The sequence below is a fragment of the Tamandua tetradactyla genome, chromosome 17, assembly GCF_023851605.1.
Source record: "Tamandua tetradactyla isolate mTamTet1 chromosome 17, mTamTet1.pri, whole genome shotgun sequence".
Classification (NCBI taxonomy): Eukaryota; Metazoa; Chordata; class Mammalia; order Pilosa; family Myrmecophagidae; genus Tamandua; species Tamandua tetradactyla.
Genome location: NC_135343.1, coordinates 45817050 through 45842947, shown reverse-complemented (window position 1 = coordinate 45842947; position 25898 = coordinate 45817050). Strand labels below are relative to the sequence as shown.

The window sequence follows — 25898 nt, the reverse complement described above, 5'->3', positions numbered from 1 at the left end:
TTCCACTCCTTTTTCTCTCCTTCCTTACAAAAATCCTTCCAATGTGTTTGGTGTGCATTATTTTATTTGAATGTGTTCTTGTAAAATGTGAACTACTTTGTATTATATACATATTTTTAATTTATGAAAAAAAATTTTACTCCAGTTGAATCCTGGTGTTCATTGATAATTGCTAGGGAAATAGATTCTCATTTATTTCTAAAAGTTGAGGGAAAAAAAAGTGCGAATCTCTGCACTCTTTTTGAAAAAGAAGAGCTCATCAACAATAAAAACTTAATAATTTCCTGAATTTAGATCCTCTGATAACACATTTTTGTATAATTATATACAAAACTGGTTAATTGTAGCTTGTGGTTTGCCTGCCTATCAGTGTATTTCTAACCTCCAGATTGTGTGGTCCGTTGCAACCTAAAATGTTTTTCTCTGCCTTAGCCTCTCTATCTACTATCATGGCACATATATAGCCTAGAATAGGATATATTTATATTCTTAAACACATATTGTCTCCTCTAAGTGTTTCACAGATATTTATTCATTCAGTATTGATTGGGCTTCTTCTATGTGGTAGGCACTGGGAATACAGCAAAACAATATTAGCCTTTGCCAATTAGCCTTTAGCAACCACTGTCTCTTTTTTATTACTATGGTATATTAATTGATGCCTAAAATATTTTTCTCCACACAGATTAGGAAAACGAAATTCAAAGACATTAAGTATTGAGTGACTTAGCCACGTTTACTGTGTTACTTTATGGCAAAGCAAAAAATAAAATAAAACCTAGATCTTCTAATTCCTAATATAGCACTCTATATACCATACTGCTTCAAAGATTCCTTTCAGCTCTTATAGAGATATTGGATATATATATAGAGAGAGATATATGTTTAGTTTAGATGAAAGTAACTGATATGATAGACTCCCTGCCAGTAACTGATTGGACTGATAACTTCAAAACCTTTTAATCTCCATTTCCTCCTATAACAATAGATTTAATGTGCGGCATTTGTTCATATGAGTTCGCTGAATCCCTACATGAAATGTACTGGGTAAGGATTTTTCGTAATGATAGATCAACGTACAGTATGATCAGCATTCTAAGAGAGATACTGTGTGATCAACATTCTAAGAGATACAGGTAAAGAACAACAAAAGTCCGAAGAGGAGTGCTGATATATGAGAGTATGTTTGAGAATGATTATAAGAGAAAGTACCGTCTGCTATGGGTTTTGAAGAATAATTAGATTTGGATATGAGCATGAGGTTCTTTAATATGTACTTATTCCCAGGATAGCAGTGTGATGACCATAACATGGTATAAAGCATTTAGAATAAATGGACCTAAATGGTTCCTTGTATTTTTATGATTCTATTTCTTTCAACATGTCATTTTACACAAGAGTTAATTGAGCAGTTATGACTCCATGCTTAATGAAAGCATAATTTCAATATTGAAATGTCTTAAATCTTTTGATTCTGTAGGGTACGTATAGGTGTGGTATTTTATATATTGGTGGTCAGGTTATATAGCAGGAAATAGTATCACTCTTTGATGATTCTTGGGATTTTTTTCCCCCTTATCTTTTTCTCTATAAGAGATAGTATACAATTCCAGGTCAGAACATCCCCCAAGGTTCTGATTTTTTTATTTTGGAAAAAGAAATACCAAAAATGCAGCCAAAGAAAGATAAAAGCAGACAGGGCTATTAAATGCTTTAATTTATAGATTTTACAATAATCTTCATTCTTCTAAATTTAGGAAATTAACCTCTTGAGGGTGGTTCTCCTAAAATAGATCTTAGTATTTATTCAGCACAAACTTAAACACCAGATGTTCCAAGTTACTTTACAATATTAATTCTTTTTTCCCTGGAAAAATATTTTATTTTGTTAGTTTACATTGGAAAAATGAGGCAAAATATGTATTTTTGCTTAAGAAATTAATTGTTGCTCTATTATCTGAAGAGAATAGAAATTCAATTTAACCTAAGTTGCCATGTCACTCAAGATATTCTACTTATATATTCATGTCTAAAGCTGGGTGAAAGTTAGGATTTCCTATTAGATTACAATTTTAAATGATTTCATATTGATTTTTGACATTATATATTTATATATATATATATATATATATATATATATATATATATATATATATATATACATTTTTTTACCATACTCCTTACCCCTCCCTTTCATTGATTACTAGCATTTCAATCTACTAAATTTATTTTAACATTTGAGCAATATTAATTCTTTAATAACCCTATGAGGTTAGGACATTTACTCATTTTACAGATAAATAAACTCAAGCACAGAGGTCTTTTATAAGTTGCCTAAGGTTACATAACTATAAGTGGTAGAGATAGGATTTTATTGCCTCTATTTCTTAAATAAAAGCATCATCAACCTCTTACAGAATCAACATGATGTTTCTTAGTATTCCATGTTTCTTTAGACAACATGGTAGATCTTAGATAAAATTAGGTTTTAGAATATATTTTAAACAGAAAATTCTAGCCTATAACCCCTGTATTTGCATATCTTGCTTCAAACATCCCTGTAGGAAGACTATAACCTGGGATCTGAGGTGTTAACATAAAGAAAATGCAATAAAAGTGATGAAGGTGGTTTTTAGAAAAGTAGGGGAAAAGTATATACATTGGCCTGTAACAACATTTCTTTTCAAAAATTTATAGCTAGAGGCCCAAGTTTTAGAATCAGGTTTTTCTCTCTGGTGTTTTTCTGATTAAGTTTTACTAAATTATCATAGTCAAATGCCCTAGAAAAATTGGTTTAATGTAGTTATAAATCAATTAGATTTATTCGCACTGTTTAGTCTATTTTATTTTCATTTTCATAGATTTAGAATAGCATAAGCTCCGAGAATTTGAGTTTCACTGCTTTCAATCTTGTCCAATAAACATTTATTGAGATCCTAATATGTGCCTGGTTTTGTGCTACCTGGTAAAGTTGTAAAGATGAAATCTCTTTTAGAGGGAAAGTGTAATGATTTGAAGTATTGCTGTTTAACTACATGGGATGCATTTGGAACCCAGCTGTTCTACATATGCGCTTTAGGAAGAATTCGTCATTGATATAAGTGATGATATCACTAAATAACTTTACCCCAGATTTATTTTTCTGCTCTCACTAAAGAGCTAGGTAAGAGCACAACCTGATCCTGTTTCCATTCTTATGGCCACATCAGATAAAAGCGGATCTTTAATTTAATGTCCAGTATTGGTGGAGTCATTATGCAGCAAAATTTAAATGAATAAGCTAAGTCATAAAAATAAGTGTTTAAAATTCATTATGAAGTTGTGGGTGAATCTTGTTCAAAGCCAAGATAACAATTCTGGAAAAGTATGTGAAATGAAAGAGTTTATATAGTTGGTAAAAGTATAATAATTTAAAGATGATAATCTTGTCTTCCTAATTTTCTGGGAAATTATGTCAGGCAGGATGAACTATCGAATCTGTTGGCCTCTATTATAATTGATGATAATAATAATATACAACATCCAATAAGGTAAATTTTAATATTTCCATTTTGCAGTGAAGAAACAGGACCCGTTTGGTTAAATACTTTTTCTGAGTTTCCATCACCATGAAATATTTGGCCAAAAATCATTCTCAAATTTCCGGCTCTCAAGTTTGTACCTTTTAGTGTACAGTGTTTCTCATGGCAGGTTTGGCAATGTTGGTAGTGTTGGCAGCCCAGGGATTTTTTTCCTCCAAATTTTTATTGTGGTAACATATACAAAATAAAATTCTCCATTTTAACCGCTTTTAAGAATATACTTCATTGGTAGTAGTTATGTTCATGTTGTCCAACCATCACCACCATCCATTACCAAAACTTTTCTATCACCTCGTACAGAAACTCTGTACCCATTGAGCATTTACTGTATGTACCCCCTTCTCCCCACCCTTGGTAACCTGTAATCTACTTTATGTCTCTGTGAATTTGCACATTCTATTTCATAGAAGTGAAATTATACTATATCTGTCCTTTTTTTGTTTGGCTTGTTTTATTCAACATGTCTTCTAAGTTCATCCATGTTGCAGCATATATCAGAAGTTCATTCCTTTTTACAATTCTGTTGTGTGTTATGCTATATTTTATTTATTCATTCATCTCCAGGTAGATACTTGGTTTGCTTCCATCTTTCGGTAATTATGAATAATGCCCCTATGAACATTGGTGTGCAAATATATGTTGGAGTCTCTGCTTTTAATTCTGTTGGATATATATCTACATGTGGGATTGCTAGGTCATGTCGTAATTCTATACTTAACTATCTGAGAAAATCCCAGACTATGTTTTCCACAATGGCTGCACCATTTTACATTCCCACTAACAATGAACAAGAATTTCTGTTTCTTCACATCCTCCCCAACACTTGTTATATTCAATTCTTTTAATAGTAGCCATTCTAGTGGGAGTGAGTAGTATCTCTTGCAGTTTTGATTTGTATTTCCCTAATCACTAATGATATTGAGTCTCTTTTCATGTAGTAATTAGCTTTATGTATATCTTCTTTGAAGAAATGTCTATTCATGTCCTTTCCCCATTTTTAAATTGTGTTTTTGTTGTTGTTATTGAGTTGTAATAGTTCTTTATATTTTCTTGATATCCAACTCCCAAATGCATTCCCTAATACAAGGTCCTGAAAGTATTTTCCTGTGATTTCTTCTAAGGGTTTTATAGTTTTACCTCCTCTATTCAGGGTGTTGATTCACTTTGGTTAACTGTTGTATTGGTATGTGGTAAGGGTCCACTTTCATTCTTTTACATGTGAATATCCAGTTTTCCCAACACGTTTGTGGAAGAGACTATTCTTTCCCCATTGGGTGGACTTGGCACAACTTGTCAAATATTAGGTGGCCATAGATGTGTGGGTTTATGTCTGAATGCTCAGTTCTATTCTGTTGGTCTGTATGTTTGTCCTTGTGCTTGTCTCACACTGTTTTGATTACTGTAGCTTTGTAATATGTTTTGAAATCAGGAAGTGTGAGTCCTCCAACTCTTTTCTTCTTTTTCAAGATAGTTTTGACTATTTTGGGTCCCTTCTCCTTCTATATGAATTTGATGATTAGCTTTTCCATTTCTGCAGTGAAGGCTATTATAATTTGATTGGGATTTTTTGAGTCTGTACATTGCTTTGGATAGTACTGACATCTTAATGATATTAAGTCTTCTAATCCACAAGCATGGAATAACTTTTCATTTATTTGAGGTCTTCTTTAATTTCTCTCAGTAATGATTTGTAGTTTTTCCATGTACAAGTCTTTCAAATCCTTGGTTAAATTTATTCCTAGTTATTTAATTCTTTTAGTGCTGTATAAATCTAATTGTTTTCTCGAGTTCCTGTTTTGATTGTCCATTTCTGGACAGCCACTAACTTTTTGAGTTGATCTTGTAATGCACCACTTTGCCAAATTCATTTATTGGCTCTAGTGCTTTCTTGTAGATTTCTCAGGATTTTCTACATATAAGATCATGAAATCTGCAAATAGAGATTGTTTTATTTCTTCATTTCCAATTTAGCAATCTTTTGTTTCTTTTAATCACCTAATTTCTCTGGCCAGAATTTCCAGTACAATGGTGAATACTGGTGGTGAAAGTAGGTATACAGGTTGTGATGGTTTGAAACTGTTATGTATCCCATGGGAGGAAAAAGCATATGTTCTTAAATCTAATCCATTTGTTTACAAAAAGATCTTTTGATGAGACTACTTCAGTTAAGGGGTGACCCACCTAATTCAGGATGGGTCTTAATCGTATTAGTGGAACCCTTTATAGATAGAATGAATACAGAGAGATAGAAAAAGAAAACTAGAGAAGCAAGTAGCTGAAATCAATAAAATCCAGGAGAGAAAGGAGAGACCACCAGAGAGGCATGTCACCAGGTGCCTTGCCATGTGGCAGTGGAGCCCAGGATCCCCAGCAGCAGTCTTTGGAAAAAGAGCATGGTGTTGATGATGCCTTGTTTTGGATATTTCCCCCAGACTTTAACCATAAGCAAATAAATCTCCACTATTCAAACTGAACCATATCATGGTATTTGCTTTGGGCAGCCTAGGAAACTAAAACACTTGTCTTGTTCTTGATCTTAGGGGGAAAGCTTTCAGTCATTGAGTAAGATGTTAGCTATGGGTTTTTGATATATGCCCTGTATATTCCCTTCTATCCCTAGCTTCTGAGTGTTTTTATCAAGAAAGAAATATTTCTTCCCTTTTATGTTTCACATAGTCAAGATTATGCATTTCTTTCAGTGGAACTGGGTGGCTCACAAAATAGCTTAAGTAAATTACCAAGTTCATTTTTCCTTCTAGTTTGACTTTTCAAGATGCTGATGAGTTTGCAATGTTCTATTTTCTGTTTACATGTTCTTTCTCCAACTTTACTATTAAAAGTTTCAAGCCTTATCTATTCCATCCATATATTTGGAAGCAAAGTCCAGTTTTATAAATGAACAGATGATCTTGGCCAGTCCTATATCAACAGTAGATTTTTGCTTTTTTCCTAAAACTCTGCAATTAATAAGATGAAAGATGAGTAAATGTAGCCTTCTCAGTTTTGTTATGTGTTGTTTGTGCTTTTTAAAGCAATTGTATCATGACTTATACTTGTAAATAACTTTTACTTCAAAATAGTCTTGAAAAGCTATATACAATTCCCCCAAACAATAGATTTAGAGCCATTTTGTGGGTTTTTTTGTTTTATAATTATCATTTACTGTACCAAACAGCATCATCCAACATAATTTCCTCATATAGAAATACTTGTAAAATGCCTACATGACATCATGCTAAAGCAGTCTTATTCCTCAGTCCTGAGTCTTAAGCAGGGTTTCTCAACCTTGGCACTATTGAAATTTGGAGTTGGATAATTCTTTCTTGTTGTGGGCTGTCTGTAATATGTTTAGTAGCATCCTTGGCCTCCAACTATGAGATACTAATAGTACCCTGCAAATTTTTATAACCCAAAATGGTACAGATAATGCCAAATGTTCACTAGAGGGCAAAATCACTTAACTTCCAGTTGGGAATCGCTGTTCTAATACCTAAATAAAGAAAAATATCTCTAAGGGTAAGTAATTTCTACTACTGAAGGAAAAGGAAACAAATGCCATGGCAGTTGTTCTAAAAGAGGAGTTCCAAAATATTTATTGGGAATGAGTAGTATTATATATAAATTCCCAAGGTTATTTGTTTTAGTTTGCAAGCTACTAGAATGCAATATATCAGAACTGGAGAGGCTTTTAAAAATGGAAATTTAATAAGTTATAATTTTACAGTTCTAAGCCTATGGAAATGTCTAAAATAAGGCATCCATGAAAAGATACTTTAATTCAAGAAAGGCTGATGTGTCTTGAGCACCTCTGTCAGCTGGGAAGTCACACTGATCCCTTGCTGGTCCCTTGCTCCTAGGCTCCATGCTTTCATCTTCTGTTCCTGTGGGGGTTCCTCATTTTGCTTCACCAGGGCTATCTTTCATCTCTTGCCTTCCCTTGGCTCTCTCCAGGTTCTGTCTTGCTTAATATCTCATAGCAACATCTGCTGGGCTCCAAGTATCTCCAGACATCCATGTTTCTGTTCTCCAAGTGCTGGATTCTGTGTCAGTTCAGCTCTGAAGTCTCTATCAGCTCTCTTGCTTCTGTGGTTTCTCCAAAATGTTTCCCCATTTAAAGACTCTAGTAATTTAATCAAGACCCACCTGGAATGGGTGGAGTCATGTCTCCATCTAATCAAAAGGTTACCCACAATTTGAGGAGTCTCATCTCCATAGAGATAGTTTAAACAAAGTTTCTGCCTTGCAATATTGGATTAGGATTAAAAGAAATGGCTGTTCCCACAAGACTGGATCAGAATTAAAACATGGCTTTTCTGGGGTACATAAGAGATTCAAACTGACACATCATCTAAATTCTGGTACATTTATTTAAAAATTAAACCACTTTATGCTTATATTTTGTAAAATTATTTGTCCATAGGACTTATTTCATGTCTCCTACTATGGACTGTTTACTTTTTTTTTTTTTTTTTTTTTTTTTTTTTTTTTAAAGGAAAGACAGAGAGAAGGAAGGAAGGATAGAAGGAAGGAAGGAAGGAAGAAAGGGAAACATTTTTAAACATTTTCTTGTTTTATTGTATTCTGTTTCTCCGTTTTTGTTACATGGGCTGGGGCCGGGAATCGAACCGAGGTCCTCCGGCATAGCAGGCAAGCACTTTGCCCGCTGAGCCACCGCGGCCCGCCCAGTATGGACTGTTTACTTTTAATAAAACTTCTTCACCTTTAAAAATGTTTTCAGTTATCTCACAACATCCTCATCTTTTTATTTTCCTATTGCATTTTAGGTAATGACAGTGATAGTCCACTAAAAACAGTTGGTGCTTATTTGCTAGCAAGTACCCAGAACATTTCTAAGTATCAAATGCAAACAGCAGACTATGTAACTTCCATGATGGTTTTCAGTGAAGGTATTAGGCTATTGACAATGTCTTGAGAATTTTTACAAAGAAAGGAATTTTGTAAAATTCATTTTTAAAATTTGTTTGTCTCTCTTTTTGAAAATATTTTTATTGAGAAATCTCCACACATATACATTCCATACATGGTGTACAATTATTGGCTCACAGTATCATCACATGTTGTATATTCATCACCATGATCATTTTTTAGAACATTTGCATCAGTCCAGAAAAAAAAAAAAGAAAAAACTCATACATACCATATACTGTACCCCACCCTCTCATTGACCAGTATTTCCATCTACCCAATTTATTTTACCCTTTGTCCCCCCTATTGTTTACTTACTTTTTTATCTGTATTTTTTTAACTCATCTGTCCATACCCTGGATAAAAGGAGCATCAGACACAAGGTTTTCACAATCACACAGTCACACTGTAAAAGTTATATCTTTATACAATCATCTTCAAGAATCAAGGCTACTGGAACACAGTTCAACAATTTCAGGTACTTCCCTCTAGCCATTCCAATATACCATAAACTGAAAAGGGATATCTATTTAATGCATAAGAATAATCTCTAGAATAGCCTCTCAAGTCTGTTTGAAATTTCTCAGCCACTGAAACTTTATTTTGACTCATTTCTCTCTTCCACTTTTGGTCAAGAAGGCTTTCTCAATCTCTTGGTGCCAGGTCCTGGCTCATCCTGAGATTTCTGCTCCACATTGCCAGGGAGATTTACACCCATGGGACTCATGTCCCATGTAGGAGGAAGGGCAGTGAGTTCACCTGCAAAGTTGGCTTAGAGAGAGAGAGGCCACATCTGAGTCACAAAAGAAGTTCTCTGGGGGTGACTTTTAGTTCTAATTTTAAGTAGGTTTAGCCTATCCTTTACAGGAATGTTTCATAGGGGTGAACCCTAAGATCTAGGTTGTCCCCGCTGCTTGTGAGAATATCAGGAGTTCCCCAGACAGGGAAGTTGAATATTTCCTCCTTTCTCCCCATCCCCCCACAGAGACTTTGCACATATCTTTTCATTCATGCCCAGATTACTCTGGGATATATTGGATCCTCACCCTAATCTAGACAAACCAACAAAATCTCATGCCCTAGTCAAGATTCCATGTACTTATGATGTTCAAGTAAATGACGATGCAAGTTAAATTAGGAAATGTACTACCCAAAATATAAATTTTGCTCCCAATAAACATCTCTCCCTTTAGTTTCACATGTAAGTTTTAAAATATGGACGATATCATCCTTTATTCTGTATTCTGATGTATCTTAATCCTATCCAGATCAGCTTTATTCATATCTCTACTCGAATTCTGATCACTTTTTCAGCTTTTTAAACAGTTCCTGTATGGGATACGGTACTGCTGACTTTCATAGCTTCTAAGCTCTAACTCTGAGTCTCATGTGTCACATAGATACCTGAAGTTTCTGGGAACAACCATGTTATATACAAACAGCTCAGTATCTCAGAATTTTAGAATTAATAGTTACACCTCCTGAATTTATGTGACTTGCTGTAAGAGCTTACAATCTAGGACCCTTTACAATAGGCCCCAACCTGATAACTCATGCTCTTGACTTTAGTCCACCAAATTTTTATATTATAATTAGTCTATATAATGAGGCATGATAATATTTGTCTTTTTGTACCTGACATTTTATTCAGCATACAGTACTTAAGGTTCATTCACCTAATTGCATGCCTCACAAATTCATTCCTTCTTGCAGCCACTTAGTAGTCTTGTATGCATACACCATAGTATCCACTTCAATTCCTCAGTTGTACCCTTAGGTTACCTCCATCCGTTTTGAATCACAAACACTGCTGCCATAAACATTAGTGTGCAAATGTCCATCCCAGTCTCTGCACTCAGTTCCTCCAGGTATATACTGAGCAACGGGGTTTCAGGACCATATGGCAAACCCACCCCTAACCTCCTGTGGAACCATCACACTTCCCTCCAAGGGGCTTCAGCTCTCAGTTTCCCTACTGACAGGGAATAGGTATGTCTCTTTCTCCACATTTTCTCTAGCACTTGTGTGCTGGTTTGAAAGGATGTATGTACCCTAGGAAAGCCATGTTTTAATCAAAATCTCATTTCATAAAGGTAGACTAATCCCTATTTAGTACTGTATGTTTGAAACTGTAATCAGATCATCTCCCTGGAGATGTGATTTAATCAAGCGTGGTTATTAAGCTGGATTAGGTGATGACATATCTCCACTCATTTGGGTGGGTTTTGATAAGTTTCTGGAGTCCTATAAAAGAGGAAACATTTTGGAGAATGAGAGATTCGGAGAGAGCAGAGAATGCTGCAACACCATGAAGCAAACAACCCATAAGCCATAAACCAACAGCCTTTGGAGATGAAGAAGGAAAACGCTTCCTGGGGAGCTTCATGAAGCTGGAAGCTAGGAGAGAAAGCTAACAGATGATGCTGTGTTAGCCATGTACCCTTCCAGTTGAGACAGAAGCCCTGGCTGTGTTTGCCATGTGCCTTCTCACTTGAGAGAGAAACCCTGAACTTCATCGACCTTCTTGAACCAAGGTATCTTTCCATGGATGGATACCATGATTGGACATTTCTATAGACTTCTTTTAATTGGGACATTTCCTCAGCCTTAGAACTGTATACTAGCAACTTATTAAATTCCCCTTGTTAAAAACCATTCTGTTTCTGGTATATTGCATTCTGGCAGCCAGATAAACTGGAACAACTTGTTTCTCTATTTGCTTGTCTCTTAAAGGGACTAAATTAATGAAATTATCTTCTGATACCCTAAATTCAATATAGAATTCATCTTAAAATTACTACCATAAATGACAAAGCCTATTACATAATATACTTAAATTTGATTTCATCAGCTTTTATTTGAAATCATATGAAATTTCAGAGTTAAGATCACTGACTGAACTTCGCTGACGTTCAGCTTCACTGAAACCTACTGAACTGGATCTCATCTGACTCATCTTTGTCCCCAATTTTCAGCAGGATCTAGGTTTTGCAAAGTAAATGAGAAAGTTCAGAAGGACCTTATCAATAACATTTAACTTGGAGATAGAAGCACTAGGGATGTGAGTGGCAGATACCAAAGTGGGGCTAATTTTTATTCTTCAGAATAGTGAATGGCATGGGAGATAGGTGTGACAAGGAATCATGACATGCTATATTTATTTTTCTCTATCTGATACTCTTATATGGAAAAATCCTTTCATTGTGCTGCTGGCTCCAAAGTAAATAATGGCTTATGTCTAAGTAAAGTACTCCACGGAACTTGGCATGAACCCAGAATAAAAATATTGGAGACAATATGTTTACGCTTACTCAGGCCATTTCATCTAGATTCACTCATCTTCATCACTGTTTTTGTTTCTTTCTTGCTAATAGTTTTGAATCTAGAAGAAGTCCAAAATCAAGGCATCAGAAAGCGATGCTGTTCTGGGGTTGGCTATCACTGATTCTTCATCCTTGGTTTTTCTGTCAAATGACAATGGACACGATAGCCTCTCTTGGCTTCTCTGAGTTTCACTGATTTCTGGCTTCTTACTGTGACTTTCTTCCTCTGTGTCTGAATTTCATCCTGCTTAAAAAGGACTCCAATAATAGGATTAATAGGCATAATAGAATTAAGACCCATCTTGACTCACTTGGGCCACACCTTAATTGAATTAACCTTATCAAAAGGTCCTTTTTATAGTGGGTTCAAAACCACAGGAATGGACTGAGAGTAATGATGTATTTTTCTGGGTTACATAGCTTCAAGCCACCAACTTCCTTTTCAGAGCATATAACAAATGTTAGATCTCATCAATTTTAGCTTCGCAGATCAAATTATAAAGTATGTTTTAAAAAGTGTCTGATAAGCAGAAGAGTCAGGCCATACTAATCTCAAATTACCCCTTTTCAGAGATAAGTCACAATAAATTCAAAGAATCTAACTTGGAACTTGTATTTGAATGTTAACAAAAATAAATTGAACAGAACAGATTAAGAAATATGATCCGTCTATATGCTGCTTAGAAGAGACTCATCTTAGACCCAAGGATACAAATAATTGAAAGTAAATGGATGGAAAAAGACGTTACATGCAAGTTGTAACCAAAAGAAAGTGGAAATAACTATGCTAATAGCAGACGAAACAGACTTTAAGTGAAAGACGTCATAAGAGACAAGGAAGGATGCTAAATATTAATAAAAGGGACAATTCAACAAGAAGACATAACAGTCATAAATATTTATGCACTGAGCCAGAATGCTCCAAAATACATGAGGCAAACACTGAAAAGAGAAATAGACACATTTACCACAATAGTTGGAGATGTCAATTCCCCACTTTCATCAATGGACAGAACATTTAGACAGAGGATCAATACAGAAACAGAGAATTTGAATAATACAATAAGTGAGCTAGACTTAACAGACATTTATAGGACATTACAACCCACAACAGCAGGATACACCTTTTTCTCAAGTGCTCATGAATCATTCTCAAGGATAGACCATATGCTGGGTCACAGAGCAAGTCTCAATAAATTTAAAAAGATTGAAATCATACAAAACACTTTCTCAGATCATAAAGGAATGAAGTAGGAAATCAATAATAGGCAGAGTGCCAGAAAATTTACAAACCAATGGAGGCTCAACAACACACTCTTAAGCAACCAGTGGGTCAAGGAAGAAAGTACAAGAGAAATCAGTAAATATCTTGAGACAAATGAAAATGAAAACAACAACATATTAAAATTTATGGGATGCAGCAAAGGCAGTGCTAGGAGGGAAATTTGTTGCCCTAAATGCCTATATCAAAAAAGAAGAAAGAGCAAAAATTGAGGAATTAACTCTCCTTTTGGAAGAACTAGAGAAAGATCAGCAAACTAACCACAAAGCAAGCAAAAGAAAGAAATAATGAAGATTAGAGCAAAAATAAATGAAATTGAGAACATGAAAACAATTGAGAAAATCAACAAAGCCAGAAGTTGATTCTATGAGAAAATCAGTAAGATTGATGGACCCTTAGTGAGGTTGACAAAAAGAAGAGAGGATGCAAATAAATAAAATCAGAAATGAAAGAGGAGACATAACCACTGACCCTGCAGAAATAAAGGAGGTAATGAGAGGATACTATGAACAATTTTATGCTAGTAATAATAAACTAGAAAATGTAGATGAAATGGGCAACTTCCTAGAAAGGCATGAACAACCAGCACTGACTCAAGAAGAAATAGACGACATCAACAAACCAATCACAAGTAAAGAAATTGAATCAGTCATTAAGAAGCTCCCCCCAAAATAAAGTCCAGGACCAGATGGCTTCACATGTGAATTCTACCAAACATTCAAGAAAGAATTAGTACCAAACCTGCTCAAACTCTTAAAAAAAATTGAAGAGGAGGGAAGTCTACCTAACTCATTCTATGAAGGCAACATCACCCTCATACCAAAACCAGGCAAAGATATTACAAGAAAAGAAAATTACAGACCAATCTTTCTAATCAATATAGATGCAAAAACCCTCAACAAAATTCTTGTGAATCGAATCCAGCAGTGCATTAAAAGAATTATACACCATGACCAAGCAGGATTCACCCTAGGTATGCAAGGGTGGTTCAACATAAGAAAATCAATTAATGTAATACACCATATCAACAAATCAAAGCAGAAAAACCACACGATTATCTCGATTGATGCAGAAAAGGCATTTGACAAAATTCAACATCCTTTCTTGTTGAAAACACTTCAAAGGATAGGAATAGAGGGGAACTTCCTCAACATGATAAAGGGAATATATGAAAAACCCACAGCTAACATCATCCTCAACAGGGAAAAACTGAAAACTTTCCCCCTAAGATCAGGAACAAGACAAGAATGCCCACTACCACCATTATTATTTAACATTGTGTTGGAAGTTCTAACCAGAGCACTGGATATTCACACGCAAAAGAATAAATGAGGATCCATATCTCACACCCTATACAAAAATTAACTCAAAATGGATCAAAGACCTGAACATTAGATCTAAGACCATAAAACTTTTAGAAGAAATTGTAGGGAAATATCTTATAAATCTTATAATAGGAGGCGGTTTCCTAGACCTTACACCCAAAGCATGAACATTGAAGAAATAAATAAATATATGGGAAGTCCTCAAATTAAATGCATTTGTGCATCAAAGAACTTCATCAAGAAAGTAAAAAAATAGCCTACACAATGGGAGACAATATTTGGAAATGATATATCAGATAAAGGTCTAGTATCCAAAATATATAAAGAGATTGTTCAACTCAGCAACAAAAAGACAGACAATCCAGTTAGAAAATGGGCAAAAGACTTGAACAGACACTTCTCAGAAGAGGAAATACAAATGGCTAAAGGCACATGAAAAGATACTCAACTTCCCTGGCTATTAAGGAAATGCAAACCAAACCCACAATAAGATATCATCTCATACCCACCAGAATGGCCATCGTCAATAAAACAGAAAACAACAAGTGCTGAAGAGGATGTGGAGAAAGAGGCACACTTATCCACTGTTGGGTGAAAGGTAAAATGGTACAACCACTGTGGAAGGTAGTTTGACGGTTCCTCAGGAAGCTAAGTATAGAATTGCCATATGACCTGGCAATACCATTGCTAGGTATCTACTCAGAGGACATGAGGGCAAGAACACAAATGGACATCTGCACACCAAAGTTTATAGCAGCGTTATTTATAATTGCCAAGAGATGGAAACAGCCAAAATGTCCGTCAACAGACGAGTGGCTAAACAAAGTGTGGTACATATATACGATAGAATATTATGCAGTTGTAAGACAAGATAAAGTCATGGAGTATTGTAACATACATAGAGGAACCTTAGGAACATTATGCTGAGGAGTTAGCCGGAAACAAAAGGACAAATACTATATGGTCTGACTGATAGGAACTAACATTAATGAATGAACTTGGAGTAATTCAGTTAAGAACAGAGGTCATCAGGAGATAGAAATAGAGTAGGTATTGGGTAATTGGAGTTGAAGGAATACAGATTGTGCAGTGGGACTGTTTGTAAATATTCAGAAATGGATAGCACAGTGCTACCTGATTGTAGCACAATAATGTTAGAACACTGAATGAAGCTGAATGTGAGAATGATAGAAGGAGGAGGCCTGGAGGCACAAATGAAATCAGAAGGAAAAATATACAATAAAGACTGAAATGGTATAATCTAGGAATGTCTAGAGTGTATAATGATAGTGACTAAATGTACAAATTTAAAAATGTTTTTGCATGAGGAAGAATAAAGGAATGTCAGTAATGCAGGGTTTGAAAATAGATGGTAATTCATATTTTAAACCTTGAACTTATGTGTGAGACTAAAGCAAAAAATGTTCATTTGGTACAAAGTTTTTATTATGATTAGTGCATTTCCTAATATAACTTATGTGGACAGCTTAATTGAATACCATAAGTACATGGAACCTTGAGTAGGGCATGAAATTTTGTAGGTTTGTCTAGAGTGATGGCCCAATAAATCCCAGAGTGATTTCAATAGTGTATAAAAATTATTTGCAATGCCCCTTTGGGGCAATGGCGAGAACGAGGGAAAATTCAACTTCCCCAAGTGGAGAATTCTTGATATTCTCACAGGCAGTGGGGACAACCAAAGCAATAGGAGGAGCCCTCAATCTTGGGGTTTGTTCACATGAAACTTAACCCTGCAAAGGATAGGCTAAGCCTACTTAAAATTAGGCCTAAGAGACACCCCCAGAAACCCTCTTTTGTTGCTCAGACATGGCCTCTTACTCTCAGCCAACATGACAAGCGAACTCACTGCACTCCCCCTCTCTATGTGGTACATGACTCCAGGGGTGTGTACCCTCCTGGCAACGTGTGACAGAAATCCTGCAATGAACTCGGACTCAGCATCAAGGGATTGAGAAAACCTTCTTGACCAAAAGGGGGAAGAGCAAAATGAGACAAAATAAAATGTCAATGGCTGAGAGATTCCAAACAGAGTTGAGAGGTTATCCTGGAGGTTATTCTTATGCATTATATATACATCACCTTTTTAGTTAAGGTATAATGGAGGCTGGAGGGAACTGCCTGAAAATGTACAGTTGTGTTCCAATAGCCATGTTTCTTGAAGATGATTGTATAATGATATAGCTTTCCCAGTGTGACTGTGTGATTGTGAGAACCTTGTGTGTGGTGCTCCTTCTATCTACCTTATCAACAGATGAGTAAAACATAATGATTAAAAATAAATAAATAATGGGGAACAAATGTTAAAATAAATTTAGCAGATCAAAATGCTAGTGATCAATCAAAGGGAGGGGTAAGGGGTAATGTATGTATGAATTTTTTTTCTTTTTTCTTTTTATTTCTTTCTGAATTGATGCAAATGTTCTAAGATATGATCATGATGATGAATATACAACTATGTGATGATATTGTGAGTTTTAGATTATACATAAAGAATGGAATGATCATATGGTAAGAATGTTTGTGTTTGTATGTTGTTATGTTGAATAATAAAAAAATAAGAAATAAAGTAAGATCCTTTTTATAGTGGGTTTACAACTAGAGGAATGGACTGAGAGTAACGACATGTTTTTCTGGGTTTCATAGCTTCAAGCCACCAACCTCCTTTTCAAAGTGTCTGAAGGAATGAACAAATGCTATATCTAATCCATTTCTAGCTTCTCAGATCAGATTATAAAAGTATGTTTTAAAAAGTGTCTGGTATGCAGAAGAATCCAAGAAGCAGAATAACAATTATAAATGTTTATGCTCCCCATCAAGAAGCTTTTGGGTACCTGAGGCAAACATTTGCAAAACTGAAGGACACAATAGACATTTCAACAATAATGGTGGAAGACTTAAATACATCACCCTTATCTATAGATAGAACAACCAAACAGGGAATCAACAAGGAAATAGAGAACTTAAAGAATTTGATAGATGAATTAGACCTAACAGACATATATAGATCCTCACATCCCAGAACACCAGTGTGGACATTCTTCTCTAGTGCTCATATTAACATTCTCCAGGATAGATCATATGCTGGGGCATGAAACAGGTCTTTATAAATTTAAAAAGATTGAAATTATTCAAAGCATTTTCTCTAACGACAACAAAATTAAGCTGGATATCAATAATCATCAAAAAATCAGAATGTTCACAAGTACATGGAGATTAAATAGCATACTCTTAAACAATCAGTGGGTCAAAGAAGAAATTTTTCTGGAGTAAAATGAAAATGAGAATACACTATATCAGAACTCATGGGATGCGGCAAAGGCCATGCTGAGAGGGAAATGTATTGCCCTAAATGCTTATATTAAAAAAGAAAATCAGTGGTTGAGGGAATAGAAATAGAGCGAAGAGGCTACTCTGGAGGTCACTTTTATGAAGATTCAGTTTGACATTGCTCCTACCATAACTTGCCAAACCCCTAACCAAAATCATTCCTGCCAATCCTACAGAACACCTAGAGTGTTATATAAGTTTCTACAAAGGTTCCATGCACTAGGGTAACTTTCCAGAAAATATAACCTCCAGATGGGTCCCTGAATCAGATAAGTCCTGAAATGTCTAGGGGCACCTTCTTCAGAACATCGACTAGTTCCATCCCCCTATCCCGTTTTATCAATAGCCCCTTCCAACGTGAAGAAGTTAGAATGGACTTAGCCCAAATACTCCTAAAGAGTGGGAGAAAGATCAAAAGTGATGGTGGAGTTATACAGGGAAGGTTGGGTTTAACAAATGAATATGATTGTTGAATCATTATATTGATATTTCTTTTGGTCTCCAGTATCATAGAACAATAGAAATAAAAACCTAAAATTGTGGAATTGTAACCCATACCAAACTCTGAAATCTGTTCTACAACTAATTGTTGTGATATACTTTGAAATTTATTGCTTTTGTGTGTATATGTTATTTTTCACAAAAAAGAAAAAAAAGTCTTGTGATGTTAAGTGCACAGCTATATGATGATATTGTGAACCACTGATTGTACACTTTGGATGATTACATGGTATGTAAATATATAATATATATCAATAAAAATAAATAAAAAAATCTAAAAAGTACAAAAATCAAGGACTTAACTAAGCTCACCTGAGGAAACTAGAAGAACATCAAACTAACCCCAAAGCAAACAGAAGAAGCAAAATAACAAAGATTAAAGCAGAAAGAAATGAATTGGAGAACAACAACAACAACAAAAAAACAAAAAATAGAAAACATAAATAAAACCAAAAGTTGGTTCTTTGAGTCAGTAAAGTTGATGGAGCCATAGCAAGGCTGACAGAGAAAAAAGAGAGGATGCAAATAAACAAAATCAGAAATGAGAGGGGGGTCATTACCACAGACCCTGAAGAAATAAGAAAAATAATAGGAGGATACTATGAAGACCTGTACACCAACAAACTAAACAACTTAGGTAAAATGGACAAATTTCCAGAAGTATGTGAACAAGCTACACTGACTTAAGAAAAATTAAAAGATCTCAACAAGCCAATTACAATTCAAGAGATTCAGTTGGTCATCAAAAATCTTCCTACAAAGAAAAGCTCAGGGCCAGTGGGCTTCACAGGGGAATTTTATCACACATTCCAAAAAGAACTAATATTAATCCTGCTCAGTCTTCCAAAAAAAATGAGGAAAAAAGAATACTACCTAACTCATTTTATGAAGCTAACATCAATCTAGTAACAAAACCGGGTAAAGGTGCTATAAGAAATGAAAACTGCAGGCTAATCTCCCTAATGAATATAGATGCAAAAGTTCTTAACAAAATATTAGCAAACCGAATCCAGTGACACATTAAAAGAATTATATGCCACGACCAACTGGGGTTTATACCAGGAATGCAAGAGTAGTTCAATACAAGAAAACCCATCAATGTAATATAGCACATTAAGAAATCAAAAGAGAAAATCAAATTATCCTCATGATTGATGCTGAAAAAGCATTCAACAAAATTCAGCATCCTTTTCTGATAAAAGATAGAAATCAAAGGAAACTTCCTCAATATGATAAAGGACATATATGAAAAACCCATAGCCAGCGTCATACTCAAGGTGAGAGACTGAAAGCCTTCCCCCTAAGGTAGGGAATGAGATAAGAATGTCCTCAGTCACTGTTATTATTAAACATTGTAGTAGAAATTCTAGCTAAAGCAATCAAACAGGAAAAAGAAAAAAAATGTATCTGTGATAGTTAGGTTTTGGTGTCAACCTGGCCAAGTGATTATGCCCAGTTGTCTGTTCAAGCAAGCACTGGTCTGACCTTTGCTGCAAGGATATTTCATGGCTCATTGATAAATGGGAAGGCTTATCAGTTAATCAGTTAGCTGATTGCATCTGTGGCTGATTGCATCTGCGATCAACTAAGGCATGCCCCCCCCCCAACAATATAATTCAATCAGTCAGTTGAAGGCTTTTAAGGAAGAAGAGACTTTTTCACTACTTCAGCCAGTGAGACTTTCCTGTGGAGTTTGTCCAGACCCTTCATTGGAGCCACCAGCTTCACAGCCTGCCCTATGGATTTTGGCCTCTTCCATTCCCACAGTTGCATGAGACACCAGTATAAGTCTCATACTTCCAAATATTTCCTGTTAGTTCTGATTCTCTAGAGAACCCTGACTAATACAGCATCCAAATCAGAAAGTAAGAAGTGAAACTTTCATTATTTGCAGATCACATGATACTGTATTTGGAAAATACTGAGAAATCTATAAAAAGCTTCACCTATAAGAATGACTGCTATTAAACAAAAAAGTACAAATATTGGAGAGGATGTCGAGAAATTGGAACATTTATGCACTGCTGGTGGGAATGTACAATAGCACAGCTGCTATGGAAGATAGTTGGGCTGTTCCTTAAAAAAACTAAATATTGACTTGCCCTATGACTTGGCACTACCACTACTCAATATATATCCAGAAGAGCTGAAAGCTGTGACACAACAGACACTTGCACACTGACGTTCATAGCAGCATTATTCACAATTGCCAAAAGATGGAAACAATCCAAGGGCCCATCAACAGAGAAGTGGATGAACAAAATGTGGTATATACATACGATGGGATATTATTCAGCAGTAAGACAAAATGAGGTCTTGAAGCATATGACAACATGTATGAACCTTGAAGACCTAATGCTGAGTTTAAAAAGCCAGACACAAAAGGATAGATACTGTGTGATTTCGCTTTTATGACGTTAGCAAATGTTATCTCAGAGGCTTATAATACAGAATATAGGGGACCTAGAGATACATGGAGGTTAGAGATGAGTGGTTAACTAATGAGGTTGATCTTAAATGTAAGGGAATGGATAGAAGTGAAGGCAGTTTATTAGTGGGTTTTTAAGTTATTTTGCCATATTGAAGGTGAACATGATAGAAAGGGGTTGTATATAGCCATTTTTCCCACCAGTTAACATTACAACTATAAATAAGTTCTTGCATAAACTACTTTAAACATATGAATCTTGTATAAAGATTATATAATATCAGGGTATAGGGAGAAAACTATTATTGTGTACTGTGGTCTGTGTTTAACAGGATGACGTGAACGGTACCACAGCAATGCCGTGGGTATATAATTGGGGGGGAAAGTTGTGGGTTTAGAGAAAATCATGCATAAAATGCAGGATTCTCATATACTGCCCTATTATTAACTCCTCGGTGTGTTCTATTTATTACAGTTAATGAAAGTACATTTTTATAATTGTCCATGATTAAACTTAGAGTTCACTGTTTGTGCTGCGCAGTTCCATGGACTTTAAAAAAAATTATTCTAGTCACTCCTCTTTATATAATTATTTTTATTTCCCTGACAACCCTAATTCATATGGTTAAAAGAATTCAAACCCTTCTACCAGTTCTGATTAATTTTTTTTCCATTTTTTAAACGGTTTTATTCACACATAGTACAATCCAACCTAAGTGTATAGACATGCCTTCACCACCGTAATCTATCTGAAGACATTTCCTTTTCTTCTGCAAAGAATCCGTACCCCTTCCCCATGGCCCTCACCTGTTGACATTTAATTTTCGCATAATGCCTTTGTTACATTCAGTGGAAGCATATTACAATGTTACTGTTGATTGTAGACCTTAGCTTGCATTGATTGTACTTTTTCCCCATATACCATATATTTTCAACACCTGCAACATTGACATTCATTTGTTCTCCCTCATGCGAAAATGTTTTTTTAAATTTGTACATTTAATCACCATCATTGTCCACTCTAAGCATTCCTAAATTGTACCCTCTCAGTCTTTATCCTCTGTCATTCCTTCTGGTTTCACATGTGCCCCCAGCTCTTCTCCCTCTATCGTACTCACATTCAGCTTCATTCAGTACTTATATTATTGTGCTGCAATCAGGTAGTATTGGGCTATCCACTTCTGAATTTTTACAACCAGTCCTGTTGCACAATCTGTTTTCCTTCAGCACCTATTGCCCAATCTCTATCCTATTTCTATGTCCTGATAACCTGTGTTCTTAATTTCAATTCTCCAAGTTCACTCATTAATGTTAATTGATATTATTGAGACCATTCAGTATTTGTCCTTTTGTTTCTGGCTACTACCACTCAGCATAATGTCCTCAGGGTTCATCCACGTTGTTACATGCTTCATGACTTTATTGTGTCTTATAACTGCATAGTATTCCATCATATATATATATAACACAGTTTGTTTAGCCACTCATCTGTTGATGGACATTTGGGCCATTTCCATCTTTTGGCAATTGTAAATAATGCAGCTTATAAGCATTGGTGTGCAAATGTCCATTTATATCCTTGCCCTCAGGTCCTCTAAATATATACGTAGCAATGGTATTGCCGGATCACGTGGCAATTCTATACTTAGCTTCCTGAAAAACTGCCAAACTGCCTTCCATAGTGGTTGTACCATTTTACAATCCCACCAACAGTGAATATGTGTGCCTCTTTCTCCATATCTTCTCCAGCACTTGTCATTTTCTGTTGTTTTTTTTTTTATAATGGCCATTTTAGTAGGTGTCAATGATACCTCATTGTGGTTTTGATTTGCATAGCCAGTGAAATTGAACATCTTTTCATAGGCCTTTTAGCTGTTTGTATTTCCTCTTCTGGGAAGTGTCTGTTCATGTCTTTTTGCCCATCTTTTCTTTTCCATTATTTGTTTTGTTTGTTTGTTTGTTGCCCATTTTTTACTTGGGTTATTTGTCTTTTTATTGTTTAGTTGAAGAATCTCTTTGTATATTCTGAATAGTAAACCCTTATCTGATCCGTAGTTTCCAAATATTGTCTCCCATTGCATAGGCTGCCTTTTTACTCTCTTGACAAAGTTCTTTGATGCATAAGAATGTTTAATTTTGATGTGTTCCCATTTATTTATTTCTTTCTTCAGTGCTCATGCTTTTGATGTAAGAGATCCAAGGAACCGCCTCCTACTGCAAATTTTATGAGATTTTTCCTTCATTTTCTTCTAAAAGTTTTATGGTCTTAGCTCTCATGTTTCAGTCTTTTATCCATTTTGAGTTAATTTTTGTATAGCATGTGAGATATGGATTCTTTTTCAATCTTTTGCATATGGATATCTAGTTCTCCAAGCATATTTATTGAAGAAGCTGCTCTGTCCCAGGTGGGTTGGCTTGACTGCCTTATCAAAGATCAATTGTCCATATTTTGAGAGGCTATTTTATATATCTATAACCTGATATTTAGATAAGAATCAAGCCCATCAGGTCAGGATTAAGGTAGTTCAGACCACAGGGGTAAGGAAGACATTGTCTATATTTTAGAATTGCACTTATTCTTTGAGACCAAAGGAAGAAAGGTTTATTTTGTCTGGAATGTAAGTTTTCTGTAGCATATAATCTAATTCAACTTGCATGGATAGCTCATTTGAACAATTGAAACACAGGGAGCCCAGAATAAAAATGAGGGCCTTTAATCTTGTATAGCTTAATGTAACGCCTAGATACATCCCAGAATATATTAAGCAGATATATTAAGGGATAGGAGAAAAAATATAGAACGATTAAACTTTACCATCAGGGAATCTCCTGATACTGTGTCAAACATTAGGGATACTCAAATCAATAGACCAAGCCCTTGGTCTGGAGCCTTACTCTTATGAAGCTTTTGTAAGTAGTGGAGAAGCTTAGCCTACCAATGGGTGTACCTAAGTGTTACTTCTGGAGGGCCTCTTTTGTTGCTCAGATGTGGCTTCACTCTTTTGAAGTCCAACTCTGTAAGTGAAATCTTTGTGGTCCCCCCTGTGTGGGACATGACATCCAGAGGTGAAAGTCTCCCTGGTGGCATGGGAGATGACTCCTAGGGATGAATCTGGCTCTGGTACCATGGGATCAACAATTCCATCCTGACCAAAAGGGGGAAGAGAAATGTAACTGATTAAGTATCAGTGGCTGAGAGAGTTCAAATAGAATTGAGAGACTACTGTGGAGGTCACTCTTATGCACTCTTATGATGGTTAGACATTGCTACCTATCATAACTTACCAAACCCTAACCAAAATCATTCCAGCCAAGCCTAAAGAACATCTAGGGCAATATGTAAGATTCTACAAAAGTCCCGTGTGCTAGGTAACTTTCCAGAAACCTCCAACCTCCAGATGAGTCTCTGAACCAGATAAGTCCTAAAACTTAGAGGGCCCAACTTCTCCGGAACATCAGATAGTTCCTTCTCCCTACCCCATATTATTGGCAGCCCCTTCCAACATGAAAAAGTTAGAATGGCCATAACCCAAAAAACAAAAGTGATGGTGGAATTATACAGAGAAGTTCGGGTTTAACAAACAAATATGATTGCTGAATCATTAAATTGATATCTGTTTTAGTCTCCAGTGTCTTAGAGCAGCTAGAAGTAAAAACCTAACATTGTGAAATGGTAACCCATACGAAACTCTGAAATCTGTTCTACAACTAATTTGTGGTGCTGTGCTTTGAAATTTATTGCTTTTTTGTATATATGATATTCTTCACAAAAAAGAAAGAAGTCAATTGTGATGATAAAATATTTATTCCTTCTAGCCTGCTATATTCTAGAGCAGCTAGAAGGAAAAATCTGAGATAATGGTATGGTAGCCCATGCCAAACTCTGGGATATGTCTTGTAACTACTGGTCGAAGGGTGTTTTGAAAACTACTGCTTTCTTTTTCTTTCTTTGCTTTGTATATATGTTATACAATAAAAAGAGTTAAAAAAAATTTAAAAGAAGATCAATTGTCCATAGATGAGAGAGTTTATATCTGAACACTCTATTCAGTTCCATTGGTCAATATATCTATCTTTATGCCAGCATCATGCTGTTTTGACCACTGTAGCTTTGTAATATGCCTTAAAGTCAGTTAGTTTGAGACCTCCTACGTCATTTTTCTTTTTCAAGGTATTTTTAGCTATTCTAGGCACCCTGCCTTTCCAGATAAATTCAGTTTTTTGGTTTTTCTATTTCTGTAAAGTAAGTTGTTGAGATTTTAATTGGTATTACATTTAATTTATAAATCGATTTGGGTAGAATTGACAGTTTAACTGTATTTAGTCTTCCAATCCATGAACATAGTATGCCCTTCCATTTATTTAGGTTTTTCATGATTCATTTTAGCAATTTCTTGTAGTTTTTTGAGTATTGGTCTTTTGTATACTTAGTGTTCTGGTTTGCTAGCTGCCGGAATGCAACACACCAGAGACGGATTGGCTTTTAATAAAAGGGGATTTATTTTGTTGGTTCTTCAGAGGAAAGGCAGCTAACTTTCCACTGAGGTTCTTTCTTACGTGGAAGGCACAAGATGGTCTTTGCTGGTCTTCTCTCCAGGCCCCTGGGTTCCAACAACTTTCCCCGGGGTGACTTCTTTCTGCATCTCCAAAGGCCTGGGCTGAGCTGCTAGTGCTGAGATGAGGAATGCCAAGCTGCTAGGCTGTGCTACATTGCGTTCTCTCATTTAAAAAGCACCAGCCAATTAAGTCAAACGTCACTCATTGCAGCAGACGCCTCCTAGCTGACTGCAGATGTAATTGGCAACAGATGAGGTTCACGTACCATTGGCTTATGTCCGCAGCAACAAGATTAGGTATGCTCACCTGGCCAAGTTGACAACTGAATCTAACTAACACACTTAGTTAAATTCACTCCTAAATATTTGATTCTTTTGGTTGCTATTGTAAATGGAATTTTTTCTTGATTTCCTCCTCAGATTGCTCATCCTTACTGTACAGAAACACTGCTGTTTTGGGGGTGTTGATTTTGTACCCTGCCACTTTTCTGTATTCATTTATTCACTCTAGTAGCTTTGGTGTAGATTTTTTGGAATTTTTAATATATACTATCATGTCATCTGCAAACAGTGAGACTTTTACTTCTTCATTTCCAACTTGGATGTCTTCTATTTCTTTTTCTTGTCT

General features: G+C 35.5%; 1 protein-coding gene across 6 annotated transcripts in view; it reads left to right on the top strand.

Moving 5' to 3' along the window:
• The window catches only part of EXOC6B (exocyst complex component 6B), an 870074-nt gene that overhangs the window by 588450 nt on the left and 255726 nt on the right, over nucleotides 1-25898 (top strand). The window contains exon 19 of one of the 6 annotated variants that reach the window (XM_077134554.1): nucleotides 989-1419. The exons of the other annotated variants lie outside the window; for them this stretch is intronic. Coding sequence (XP_076990669.1) covers nucleotides 989-994 — 6 coding nt within the window. The 3' untranslated portion in view covers nucleotides 995-1419. Of the gene's footprint in view, nucleotides 1-988; nucleotides 1420-25898 lie in introns of those variants that run through there. 6 annotated transcript variants of the gene reach the window in all.